This window comes from Hydra viridissima, unplaced genomic scaffold (assembly GCF_058129835.1).
Source record: "Hydra viridissima isolate aposymbiotic clone 2 unplaced genomic scaffold, HvirCarnegie_v1 scaffold_7, whole genome shotgun sequence".
In the NCBI taxonomy this organism is placed as follows: Eukaryota; Metazoa; Cnidaria; class Hydrozoa; order Anthoathecata; family Hydridae; genus Hydra; species Hydra viridissima.
In genome coordinates, this window is record NW_028324306.1 from 8,723,209 (window position 1) to 8,736,443 (window position 13,235).

Genomic DNA, 13,235 nt, shown 5'->3' on the forward strand with positions numbered 1-13,235 from the left:
TTGGTGATAATACTGGGATTAACGGTAGTGATATAGTTGGCATAGTTGCTTTGTTGTTAGATAAAACTATTTCATTATTTGATGTAAATGATGAAAATGTTTTTGAAGAAAAATCAGAACAATATGCAATTGGCCATCATAAAATTAAATGTTCAGGTAATATAAAATGGGATCAAGTAAAGACGCTAAATATAGAACCCAAAAAATTTGAAAGAAAAGTTCGAGAGGCAATCGAAATTCAGTTCAACAAATGCGGACCTAAAAATGGAGGTATGAGTTTAGATGACGGTCAATATGTAAAAACGCAATTCTGGACGCCATACTTTTTATACCTACGAAATATTAAAGAAGCCCAACTAAAGCGAAGTTTAAAGAAGCCATTAAAAAGTGACATTACCGTTAATGTTTGTTTGTAATTTAATTTAATAATATTTGTAATTAAAGCTGAAGATGCTAGTATCAATAATCTAGCGAAAATTTCTTAGATAAAATAAAAAATTAGTATTGAGAGAATTCGTATTTATTGAAGTTCATATATTAAATATACACACATATATATATATACACACACACATATATATAAATATATATGTGTGTGTGTGTGTGTGTGTGTGTGTGTGTGTGTGTGTGTGTGTGTGTGTGTGTGTGTGTATATATATATATATATATATATATATATATATATATATATATATATATATATATATATATATATATATATATATATATATTGTGAGGAGGGAAGATGAAGAAAATTGTAAACATTGTCTTTAAGTTTTACCCGACTCAAACACGCTACATTCGAACGAGGAAAAGAGTAAGTCAACCAAAAAACACCAGGTGGACACACATGTCTAATAACATGAAAAATGAATAAGTCACACCATAAATGATTAAAACTGTTTCGCAAACACGAATTGTAACACAATGATATGATTTTAATTAGTAAAGTTCTAGAAAGTTCTGTAGCCACTCTGATATAAAGACTAATAAAAAGAAAACTAGTAAAACTTGTTTTAAAGAATACCATGACTCAGAAGTTGAAACTAAAGTACTGAACGAACTTGAAGAAAAAAAGAAATCTATTGTCTGGACGATGATTCAAAATAACACCTGCGGACAGATAGAAAAGGAACGGTTGAGAAAATCTTTAGGGAGAGATTTTTATGTTTTCTTTTGGGGGAGATTTTTTGAGTAGATTTTCTTGAGACCTCTCTTTAGAGAGATGTTTTCGGAAAATTTTGATGAAGAGTTTTAAAGAGAGTTTTAAAAAAGGATTTTAAGAGAAAGAAAAAGTTTTAAGAGATTTTAAGAGGATTTATGAGAAAAGGATTTAAAAGAGTTTTAAGAGATTTTAAGAGGATTTATGAAAAAAGGATTTAAAAGAATTTTAAGAGATTTTAAAAGAGGATTTATGAGAAAAGAATTTAAAAGAGTTTTAAGAGATTTTAAAAGAGAATTTATGAGAAAAGGATTTTTGAAGATTTTTAAAGAGAATTTAATGAAAAGAATTTATGGACAATTTAAAGAGGAACTTATGAGAAGGATTTGGTAAGGAAATGTATTTGAGTAGTTTTCAATTTGCGTTGTTATAAGTATTAATGTATTGTTATTTGTATGAGTTGATATTAAGAGAATATATATATTGTTGAGAAATAATTGAGAATATTGATTAAGAAAAATAAGTAAGAGAAGAAAAATCAGTCGTAAGTATTTTTACTTTTGCTTTCATTTTAAGTAAGGCAATATTATCATTATAAATATTTTTATTATTGCTTTATTTGAGTAAACAATTTTTATTTAAAAAGTCTGATGCTCCTATCGCGCTTTTACCACATCTGCGTTACACACTGACAGTCCTACCTCACATTCTATCTCTCTCTATATTTGCGCTACCATTACACTTACATAGAACCAACCACCGCAGTCACATCGCTGCTTTCATCACCACAGTCACATTTAATAATCATCATCCATTAACATTAAAATAAAATAAGATTCATTAAAAAAAATCCGCCGCCCTCACACTGGAGGTTCCTACCGAGATCAACTTAATTCACTCATTTCTTCATAAATCAGTGAGATATTTGCACGGTTCACACTTTAGACTCTTTCATTATTAACTATTTTCAAACATTTAAATAAATTATTTCTGAAACAAAAGGCGAAGAAAAAAAAAACATCAAAAAAAAATTTTGTTTAAGAGAAGAAAAGAATAGAAAGAAATTTTTCAAACAAACGGAGGCCCATTTTTGAAAACATTTAAAGCATTTTTCTCAACATCAAAAAAAAAAAAAAAAAAAAATTATGGCGAGTCATTCAGGTTCACCACATAACAACAATAATCCTAATGTTATACCACTATTTTACTCAAAAACACCATCTGCACCCAACTGTATCACACCCGACATTGAAGTTTTACCAATAGATAATTTTGATCGAGACTCTCTAGGACACGAGGAAAATGATAGGCGAGATGAGTATATTGATAAAATTATAAGTGAAAAGAAGATAGAAAAGGTTGTCAGAAAACTATTAAATTCCACGGCAAAACAAGAAGCCGAAGCTTCTTTGGTTAGACAAAAAGATGAGAGAAACACTCTTAATTGGTTAGAAAAGATTACAACCTCATTAAGACCAACAATCGATAAGGCTAGTTTACCACAGTTTAATGGAGGACCAGATGACGATATCAAAGAATTTTTTCTTCAATTTAAGAGAACTGCCACATTTAACAAATGGGACAATAATGAACAACTTTGCGCTTTTCCACTTTGCTTAAACAAATCTGCTTCGATATTTTATGAATCCCTTCCAAACAAAATAAGGCAAGATTTACAATTAATACAACAAGCTTTTCAGAATGAGTATGAACCACCAGAACGTATTTGGATTAAGAAAACCCAACTTTATGGACTAAAAGAAGGAGAAAAAGGGCTTGAACACTTTATAGCAAGTTTAGAGAAGCTGTCGCAAGAATTAAAAGTTTCGGAAGAAACGAAAAGAGATCTTTTTATTCAAGGAGTTAATTCTAATTTAAAGAGAAAACTTCTTTTAAGCCAACCAGAAACATACACACAAGCAGTCAGAATCGCTAGAGTGAATAATTCAGTTAACGCTGATGATGATGCTCGCATAGTCGAAACCGTGATAAAAACAATGACAAAATTACAAAACCAGTCTGCTAAGCATAACACTGTATCTTTTGCCGATAGCGACACACCACCCGTGGCTGCTTATAGTGCAACACCTGCGAATTTAGCTAATCCAGAAAATGCGACTAGAGAAGTTGCAAGGCTTAAAGAGGAAATCAGAAAGTTAAAGGTTGGACTACGGAGGCAAAATAATAGTAACTTTGGCCAAAATCAGGATTATAACCCAGCTACAGTAAATCAACCAACCTGCTTTATATGCAATAAGACGGGACATTTGGCAAGACAATGCAGACAAGAATATCAAGATCCCAGGATTCCACAAAGTAACAACTCGCAGTATCTGTACAGGAAAAACTTTACGCAACAACCGCAATGGAGAAACAATAGAAACTGGACTCCACGAAATTTTGATAACCAGAGCAGAAACATGGGCAATAAATACGTTCAACCCGATTCGAATAACCGAAATTGGAGATCCATTACCTCAAATAATCCACAACAAACTTATAAGGATAATTATGTAAAACCAAGACCACAAAATAACAAGTGGAATAACGTTCAAAATACACGAACAGGTACCCATGAAAGTCAAAGAAATGATATATCAATTCGAACGCTAGGCGTAGATAGTATTGCTGAACATCAGGAGAATGATTTCGAATATGATGACGACATGACCTTTGAATATGATGATGTTGAAGATTACCTTTGGGATGACAGTTATGATTTCGGATACAAGTCTTATACAAACAACCAGATACAAACTTTTGATGATAGTTATCCATATGAAACCAACACCGATTATTACTATAATACACCAGAGAGAGATCATATGTCATATTATAGGCTAGATTATACTCCTCTGAACCCTTCATATGAAGATGAGAACAACTGCAAACGTCACGAGATTGAGAACTTTTGTGAACGGATCACCCATGAACTAAGCAATCTACGAGATCAGGTTCGATATTTGTCACAACATATGATGGAACAAAAGTCTTTTTCACAACCAAAAGAAGAAGTAAACAACAAGGAATATCTTAGTACAATAAATCATGAGCCCCAAAATATGAAAAACTTCACATACGAAAATCCAGAAGTTGTACAAGATGAAGCAAGTGTGATTATCGATCCACCAGACATCGAAAGTATTATAAGAGTTGACCAAAATTACACTGATGAAATCATTACCAATTGTTGCTCCGAATTACCAGTTGATACCTCTAAAGCTGAGATAGAAGATTTTGTTACATACCAACAGTTTACGCCAGAAAACAACGAGGAAGTAAACGATTTGGTCAATTCCAACCAAAAGAAAGAGATACTAGAAGAGACAATCATACCAGTTAGATTGGTAGATTTAAGTCAAGAACCTATGTTTGATCAAGATACGGACCAAATATCTAAAAAGAAAACTGTGCCTCAAACAACTAATCTTAACATATGGGGAAAGGTATGCAATGATTGGACAAGAATACTAATCGACACTGGAGCAGCTATCACTGCTATAAGTTATGACCTATACAAAATGCTTAAGAATGCTGGAAACAATGTAACCCTACAAAAAAGTGACTTACCACGAGTTACTTCTGCCAACGGTCAAACACTGTCCATAAAGGGAATGTTTACCTTAGAGTTCGAAATTGAGAAGCATACATACCGGTTTAAAACATATGTCATTAAGAATCTCAACTATGATGTCATACTTGGCAAAGACTTCCTCACAGAGTACAATGGGATTATAGACTTTAAAGAAAACAAGCTATCTTTAGAAATTAATGATGGCCCATATCAGTTAGAGGAAAATATTATCTTAGAAGATAAATCAAAGCAGCAGCTTTTAGTTGATCAAACACTGATTCAAATACCAAATTTATGTTACAAAAATCAAGGACATATTAATATTTTCCCAATGTTAAAAGCATTAGACTACCTTAATGAAAGCAACAACGACTTAAGTAGCAGAACTGAGTTAGAGATTAAAATTCAATCAGAAAACGGTAATTATAATGATGGCAACGAAGATCAGCAGGGAATTATTGAAACACCTTTTAACAATGATACTTTGAATCCATCAACTGATGAAGAGTATTGTACTACTATAGAAGAACATAGAGAGAGCGGTATCTCTAACCAAATGAATTTAAGTTCTCTAAAAGACTTTAGTACAAGTTCAGAAAACCAAGGCACAACTCAGTTAAAAGTTAATAATAATCATGATATCAGAATCCTCAAAGATGCAAATGTGTTCCCTACAAAATGGAGACTCTTCAAAGATTTAGAGTATACTTCTGAACCAGTGAAAAAGCTTCATCCTCTAACTCTAAAGAACATTACTTCAGATCAGCTACCCCACTTTCCACCCAATAACATGCCATTCAATTGTTCATTCCATTTTTCTGAGCCGTATAAGGAAAGTAGAAGCCTCACTATGACAGCTCTACTTTTACAACTCCTTTTATTCATTCTAATATTTCTTCTTTGTGCGAAAACCACCGATCATGAACCAATATATAATTTTAACATGACTAAACGACTTATCAATGAACACGTTAACAAGGTAGAAAATAAGTTTAAAGCTCTCTTCGAAATCCAAACTTCGTGCTCCTCAAGCATTTTACAGTTCCCAATCTTTCTCAAAATACCAAGTATAAGGAATTATATAATCACTAACTCTTATCAAGAGAATATTATTTTTGAGTCACCATTATCTAAGCAGTACTCGACTACAAAAATACAACGTTTTATGAATGATTATAATGCATTAAGTAAAGTAACGAACAACGAAAGTAAAGATCCCCAGGCTATTATATTCAAAACACCGACAAAGGTTAATGGAAAAGCAAGAGCATCAATAGATAAAACGCAAGAATACGATCAAAAGCTAAACAAAGTAGAATTAATAACAAATAACATAATCATTTTACTATTTTGTTCCGGGTTTACCAAAAAGGTAAACGAATTTCAAGGAAAGTAAATAAAAGGTATTACGGGTAACATGCGCTTGGATAACGCATAGGGAGATTCGCGAACCCTACCCATGTGAGCGATTTAAAACGTTTAATTTGATAATTTGATAACTTTTAATTATGATGATGATGATGATGATGATGATGATGATGATGATGATGATGATGATGATGATGATGATGATGATGATGATGATGATGATGATGATGATGATGATGATGATGATGATGATGATGATGATTGATAAAGATGAAGATGACTTAAGATGATGACTTAAGATGATTTATCATGATACGACAACGACGACAACTACGACAACAACGATATCGATATCAATGACTATGACGATCAAACGTATTTTGTGTGAAATGCAGCATCTAGGTTTAAATCAGTTAATCAAGTTTTGCATTTCACCTTTTTTAAAAACTTAACTTTTCTCAAGGCACTTTTTCAGGTTTTAGCCCTTGCTACTCAGTGCCTACGCCATTTTATTTTTGAGATGATTTGTCTATTTTCTTTTTTCCATTTTTTACATTATGTTTTCAAGATTTACATTTAAGTATCTGTAAGGGGTAATATATTTTCATTGTATTATTAAGAAATTTATTGAAGTATATGTAATTGAAGTATATGTAACTGAAGTATATGTAATTGAAGTATATGTAATTGAAGTATATGTAATTGAAGTATATGTAATTGAAGTATATGTAATTGAAGTATATGTAATTGAAGTATATGTAATTGAAGTATATGAAATTGAAGTATATGTAATTGAAGTATATGCACGACGCTATATTATTGGAGTATTTAAGAATATATTTACACGGTTTAAAACATTGAAAACGCAAATCAAGTTTACTCAAATATTCACGAAACCTGCACGAATAGAAGACAGACAATGAGAATTCCAAATCTCGAAGCCTACACGAATAGAAGAGCAATAATACCAACTTCAAATCTCGAAAAGTTAGATCTTAATAATCAATACGATAAACAGTACACACATACCACATGCAAGAACTAACCCTGTAGTCAAAAATCAAGGGACGATTTTTTTCGAAGAATGGAGCTATGTGAGGAGGGAAGATGAAGAAAATTGTAAACATTGTCTTTAAGTTTTACCCGACTCAAACACGCTACATTCGAACGAGGAAAAGAGTAAGTCAACCAAAAAACACCAGGTGGACACACATGTCTAATAACATGAAAAATGAATAAGTCACACCATAAATGATTAAAACTGTTTCGCAAACACGAATTGTAACACAATGATATGATTTTAATTAGTAAAGTTCTAGAAAGTTCTGTAGCCACTCTGATATAAAGACTAATAAAAAGAAAACTAGTAAAACTTGTTTTAAAGAATACCATGACTCAGAAGTTGAAACTAAAGTACTGAACGAACTTGAAGAAAAAAAGAAATCTATTGTCTGGACGATGATTCAAAATAACACCTGCGGACAGATAGAAAAGGAACGGTTGAGAAAATCTTTAGGGAGAGATTTTTATGTTTTCTTTTGGGGGAGATTTTTTGAGTAGATTTTCTTGAGACCTCTCTTTAGAGAGATGTTTTCGGAAAATTTTGATGAAGAGTTTTAAAGAGAGTTTTAAAAAAGGATTTTAAGAGAAAGAAAAAGTTTTAAGAGATTTTAAGAGGATTTATGAGAAAAGGATTTAAAAGAGTTTTAAGAGATTTTAAGAGGATTTATGAAAAAAGGATTTAAAAGAATTTTAAGAGATTTTAAAAGAGGATTTATGAGAAAAGAATTTAAAAGAGTTTTAAGAGATTTTAAAAGAGAATTTATGAGAAAAGGATTTTTGAAGATTTTTAAAGAGAATTTAATGAAAAGAATTTATGGACAATTTAAAGAGGAACTTATGAGAAGGATTTGGTAAGGAAATGTATTTGAGTAGTTTTCAATTTGCGTTGTTATAAGTATTAATGTATTGTTATTTGTATGAGTTGATATTAAGAGAATATATATATTGTTGAGAAATAATTGAGAATATTGATTAAGAAAAATAAGTAAGAGAAGAAAAATCAGTCGTAAGTATTTTTACTTTTGCTTTCATTTTAAGTAAGGCAATATTATCATTATAAATATTTTTATTATTGCTTTATTTGAGTAAACAATTTTTATTTAAAAAGTCTGATGCTCCTATCGCGCTTTTACCACATCTGCGTTACACACTGACAGTCCTACCTCACATTCTATCTCTCTCTATATTTGCGCTACCATTACACTTACATAGAACCAACCACCATAGTCACATTTTATATCATCACATCAATAATATAAAAAATAAAAAATTAATAAAATCCGCCGCCCTCACAATATATATATAATTATAATTAAAAACGATAAAGAAAAACTTTTATTATGGAACTTTAAGTTTCATGCCTAACGGCAATCATCAGCCATATATTACAAAATTAAACGTTAAAATTACATTTATAATTACGGTGGCGTGAGTTCTAATGACTCCATGGAAACAAAATCTTAAAAGTATAATGTGACGTAAACGTAAAGTGAAGTGAAGTGAACCAGGATCAATCTTCGGTATCAAATGAGGAAATAAGGAACTTGTTCTTGTGCCTGCACTTCGAGACCATTTCACTCCTTGTATTAAGTAGGTTATCTCCTTTGTACATCAAAATTTGAAACTTCTCGTTCAAACAAAGGTTACAAACTCTTGATGCTGGGTTGTATGGTTTGCATTTTTTAATAATTTTCCATCTGATAAAAGGTGTGAAGTTTTTTTCTTTTAATTTCCATACCTCCTTTGACAGCTCTGTATCGTTCTTGTACCTAACTGCATTAAAGGATTTTAAGTGGTTAGCATACCGAGCTTTGAAAGATGTTTCGCTAAGTCCTATATACACTTTTTCTTTATATTCCGGATTGTTCGAATATACGGTGGCCTGATAAACGATGTTGTTGGAAAGGCAACGGTTGTTCATTGGACATTTCGATTTGTCAGTGCAGTTGCATTTCATTTCATTAGTTTTTGCCTCATCTTGCAAAATGTTTTTGTTGTGAGAGTTAATAATGGATTTTATATTTGGCATGCAAGAATAACTAATTTTGATTGTGTTTCTATTAAATATTTTACGAAGCCTGTGGTTAACTGGGAAGTGGAGGTCGATGAGGTTCAAAAAACATTTACCTATTTTTGTAACAACATTTGCACTGAAAGGAGGATTATACCAAATTATCTTACGTTTATGGTTGCCGTTTGTTGATTTTATACTTGGATGGTACGCAAGTTCACAATTGTAACCCGATTTTTTCAAGGCTTCTTGATAAGGAGGAATACTTTCTTTAAAAATAGCTTCACTTGACGATGCTGCTGATAATCTTAATTCAATAGTTTTAGGAATACTTTTTATTACACTCGGTGGATGATTAGAACTAGTATTTATATAATTCAGTATATCATCTGGTTTGCGATATGGTTGAAAAGAACCATCGTTAAGATTTAGTGTTAGATCGAGATAGTTGACTATTTTCAAATTGCATTTAATAGAGATAAGAAGATTGTTATTTTTTAAAATTTTTACAAAATGTTTCTTTATTCTCTCCATTTCCTGACCACTTTTGTTCCTAAAGATAGCTAATCCATCATCTCGATATATACCGAAAGTGCTTTTTTCATAAAACTGCGAGATTTGATGCAAAATAAAAATTCCCACTAATTCGCAAATCTCCGCGCCATCATAGGCCCCCATGGTGACGTCAAATAATCCCCCCTTTTTCTTAATCCAAGCAGTTGCATTGCTAAATAATAATGATTTCCTTGCATGGTGTATAAATCTCTTTTGTTCGCTATTTATTGTTAGATGTTGCTCTGCAAAAGTTATTGCGCTTTTTAGTAGGTTTTCATTAATTGATGGATAAAAATCATTAATATCAAAGACTAAGAACTTACAGAATTGCTTTTCATTTATGGTTTGAAACCAATGTATAACATTTTGAGTGTTTTGCCATTGGTTCAAAAGTAGTTTCTTTCTTAGCTCGGAATTGATGTTGGATAAAATAGATTTTGAAATTCTTCCAATCTCATTTTTAGCAGGATTAATAAGTCTAACAGTTGGATTATCTAGGAAGTTCTCTTTATGGTCTTTTAGGGTTATGAAACAATCTGCAGTACCGTTAATTTCGATTTTATTGTATACATCATGGTTAATTAGGATTTGTTTACCTTGTTTATTTACTTGATCTTTGAGTTTAGGGTCCGCCTTTTTATACGTGGAAGTAATTGCATTAGTAAGCAGATGATTGTATTGTTCTTTGGGTAGTTTGTACATGTTTGATGTTTTGTCGGCTAGAGTTAAAGTTTTTTTCGAGGTTCGTATAGATTTTATATCGTTCGCTATTTTTTCTTGAAAAACGTTGTTGATTTTCCGAAACTTGATAGTTTTAACAAGATTAATTAAATCGTTTTCGAAAGCACACATTTCCTTAATTTGCGGAGGACATTTAGAAGAATTAATACCGTAGTTAACGTAATCGAGAGAATCTTTTTCATTCGATTGTTTATTAATGAAAAAAAGCGCTTTCCATCTCATTCTTTTAATTAGTGTTTCGGTCTTTGCCAGTAATTGTAAAATATAATCTTTCTCTGATGGTATTGAGATATTTTTAATTGAGTATTGCAAGTTTAATTTCTCCATCTTGTGGACGAATTCGAGTAGAGTGCTCAACTGGTGGAGCGTTTATATCGTTTGATGTAGTGTTGTATTGAAATAATACAATGCTCTTGTTCGTTGAAAAGTGCTCGATGTTTAGGAAATTTATTTTGATTATATATAAATTTCAAAACAGAGCGATTTATAATTATAATTATAATTAAAAGATTTAAAAGATTTAAAAAACTTTTTTGATTACAATAACCTAAGAGCTTTGAGTCTTTCTGTCAAAAGTATATATATATATATATATATATATATATATATATATATATATATATATATATATATATATATATATATATATATATTATATATATATATATATAGAAAGAGTTTAAAATATTGATTTATATTTATATTTATATCTGTATATATATATATATATATATATATATATATATATATATATATATATATATATATATATATATATATATATATACACATATATATATACACACATATATATATATATATACACACATATATATAAATATATATGTGTGTGTGTGTGTGTATATATATATATATATATATATATATATATATATATATATATATATATACACATAATTAAATTATCGCTGTTTTGAATCGCGGAATGTGATTTTTTGGAGGGGGGGGGGGAAGATATTCTCTGCCCCCGGTGCAGAAATGTTGGGTGGGCACTTGCCATCCTGCACCCTATGTTCCAGCGCCTATGTATATATATATTTACATATACATATACATTAAAAGATGATATTACTGGAACCCAAAGAGTCAATGACGATGAAAACGAATTATAATTCGTTTTCATCGTCATTGACTCTTTGGGTTCCAGTAATATCATCTTTTAATGTATATGTATATGTAAATATGTATATGTAAATAAGTTCTGCAAACGCTATAGCGTTTGCAGAACTTATTCAATACCTAGACGAGAGATCGCTTTCATCAGTAATAAGAGATGCTCGAGATAAAGGAAGAGAAGCATTCTCTATACTTAGCACTATGCTGGTTGTAGCAAACCAAGAATTATAACATACAATCAACTTACAACGCTTCAAAAATTGAATTCGGAGTCAATTACCGACTATATAATAAGAGCAGAAACATCAGCAACAGTATTGAGATCTGCAGACGAAATTGTAAGTGATTCACTCCTTGTAGCAATGGTCTTAAGGGGATTACCAAATGAGTATAAATCTTTTATTGCGGTTGTAACACAATCAGAAACTGTTAATTGTTTTTAAAAAATTTAAACAAGCACTTAGAAACTTTGAAGAAACTGAAAATTCAAGAAGTAATCAGGCTGAACTAAATATAAGCAGTATTATGAAAAATATTATTAAATTTAAAAATAAAAATGTTGCAAAATGTTATACATGTGGTCTTCCAGGTCACAAATCTACAAATTGTTATAAAAACAAAGAAAGAAAATGGTGCAAATTGTGTAAATCAAGCACTCATAATGACAAATCTTGTCATAAACAGCAACAGGAAAAAGATAAAGCTAAAAAGTTAACAGACCAAAATATTGATCAAAGTTATGTATTCAAAGTTGATGAAGGAAATTTGCAACTTTCATCTGAAAATGAATCATTTCTTGTTGATTGCGGAGCAACTACTCATTTAATTAATATCAATAAATATTTTATTTACATTGATGGACATTTTAAACCAGAAGAACATTATAGTGAGTTGGCTGATGGTACAAAAACTAACAATGTGGCCTAAAAACGAGGAACCATTTCAGTAAAATTAACTACTGAGGATGGAGATGTTGTCCAAGTTAAACTAGAAAATACTTTGTTTATACCAAGTTACCCCAATTGTATATTTTTTATTCAAGCTGCTGCGCAAAAAGGTGCAACTGTTAACTTCAAAGGTAATAAAGGAGAATTGATTGATAAAAATGGGACAATATTTCCAATATACCAAAAAGGTAGATTATATTATCTACTCAAAACGTCAACAAGTATAGTTCGAAAAGAAAACATTCATACATGGCATAAAATATTAGGACATTGTAATTTCGCAGATTTGAAGAAATTAGAAAAAGTTGTTGAAGGTATGAAGATTACCAATAATAAAAGTAATTTTTGTGAAACATGTACTTTAGGAAAGCAAACAAATATATGTAACAGAGAACCTTAATATTAGAGCAACATATCCATTTAAGTTAGTATATACTGATTTAGCTGGACCAATTGTGCCAATTGCAAAGAAAGGACATAAATATGTTATTACTTTCACTGATGATTATTAAGGATGTTTATTCACTTTTTTTTTAAAGCATAAGTCAGATGTGGTACATGCTACAGAAAAGTTTTTAATTGGCATTGCCCCATATGGTAATGTAAAGACTTTCTCATTTAAAAGCGATGAGATTGACCCATCTGGACGTGTTAGTCAAATTAGAAGTGGTAATGGAG

The 13,235-nt window shown here is 30.7% G+C and overlaps 1 protein-coding gene across 2 annotated transcripts; it reads left to right on the forward strand.

Moving 5' to 3' along the window:
- The first annotated feature begins 1,087 nt into the window (after positions 1-1,087).
- Positions 1,088-8,460, forward strand: LOC149886006 (uncharacterized). 2 transcript variants are annotated; one of them, XR_016454426.1, is made up of 4 exons: positions 1,088-1,295; positions 1,387-2,520; positions 7,599-7,761; positions 7,853-8,460. XR_016454426.1 is itself a non-coding variant. In XM_090093882.1 (2 exons), exon 2 carries the CDS (start codon positions 2,308-2,310, stop codon positions 6,130-6,132), a length of 3,825 nt encoding a protein of 1,274 aa, XP_089950008.1. In that variant the 5' UTR covers positions 1,153-1,295; positions 1,387-2,307; the 3' UTR covers positions 6,133-6,261. The 2 variants fall into 2 exon arrangements, 1 of the variants encoding a protein (XP_089950008.1); XM_090093882.1 differs by lacking the exons at positions 7,599-7,761; positions 7,853-8,460 and having other exon boundaries at positions 1,153-1,295; positions 1,387-6,261.
- The last annotated feature ends 4,775 nt before the right edge of the window (positions 8,461-13,235 follow it).

Bases quoted from the DNA above. Each gene is read 5' to 3' on its own strand.
- LOC149886006 (XM_090093882.1), top strand. From the start codon at position 2,308: ATGGCGAGTCATTCAGGTTCACCACATAACAACAATAATCCTAATGTT.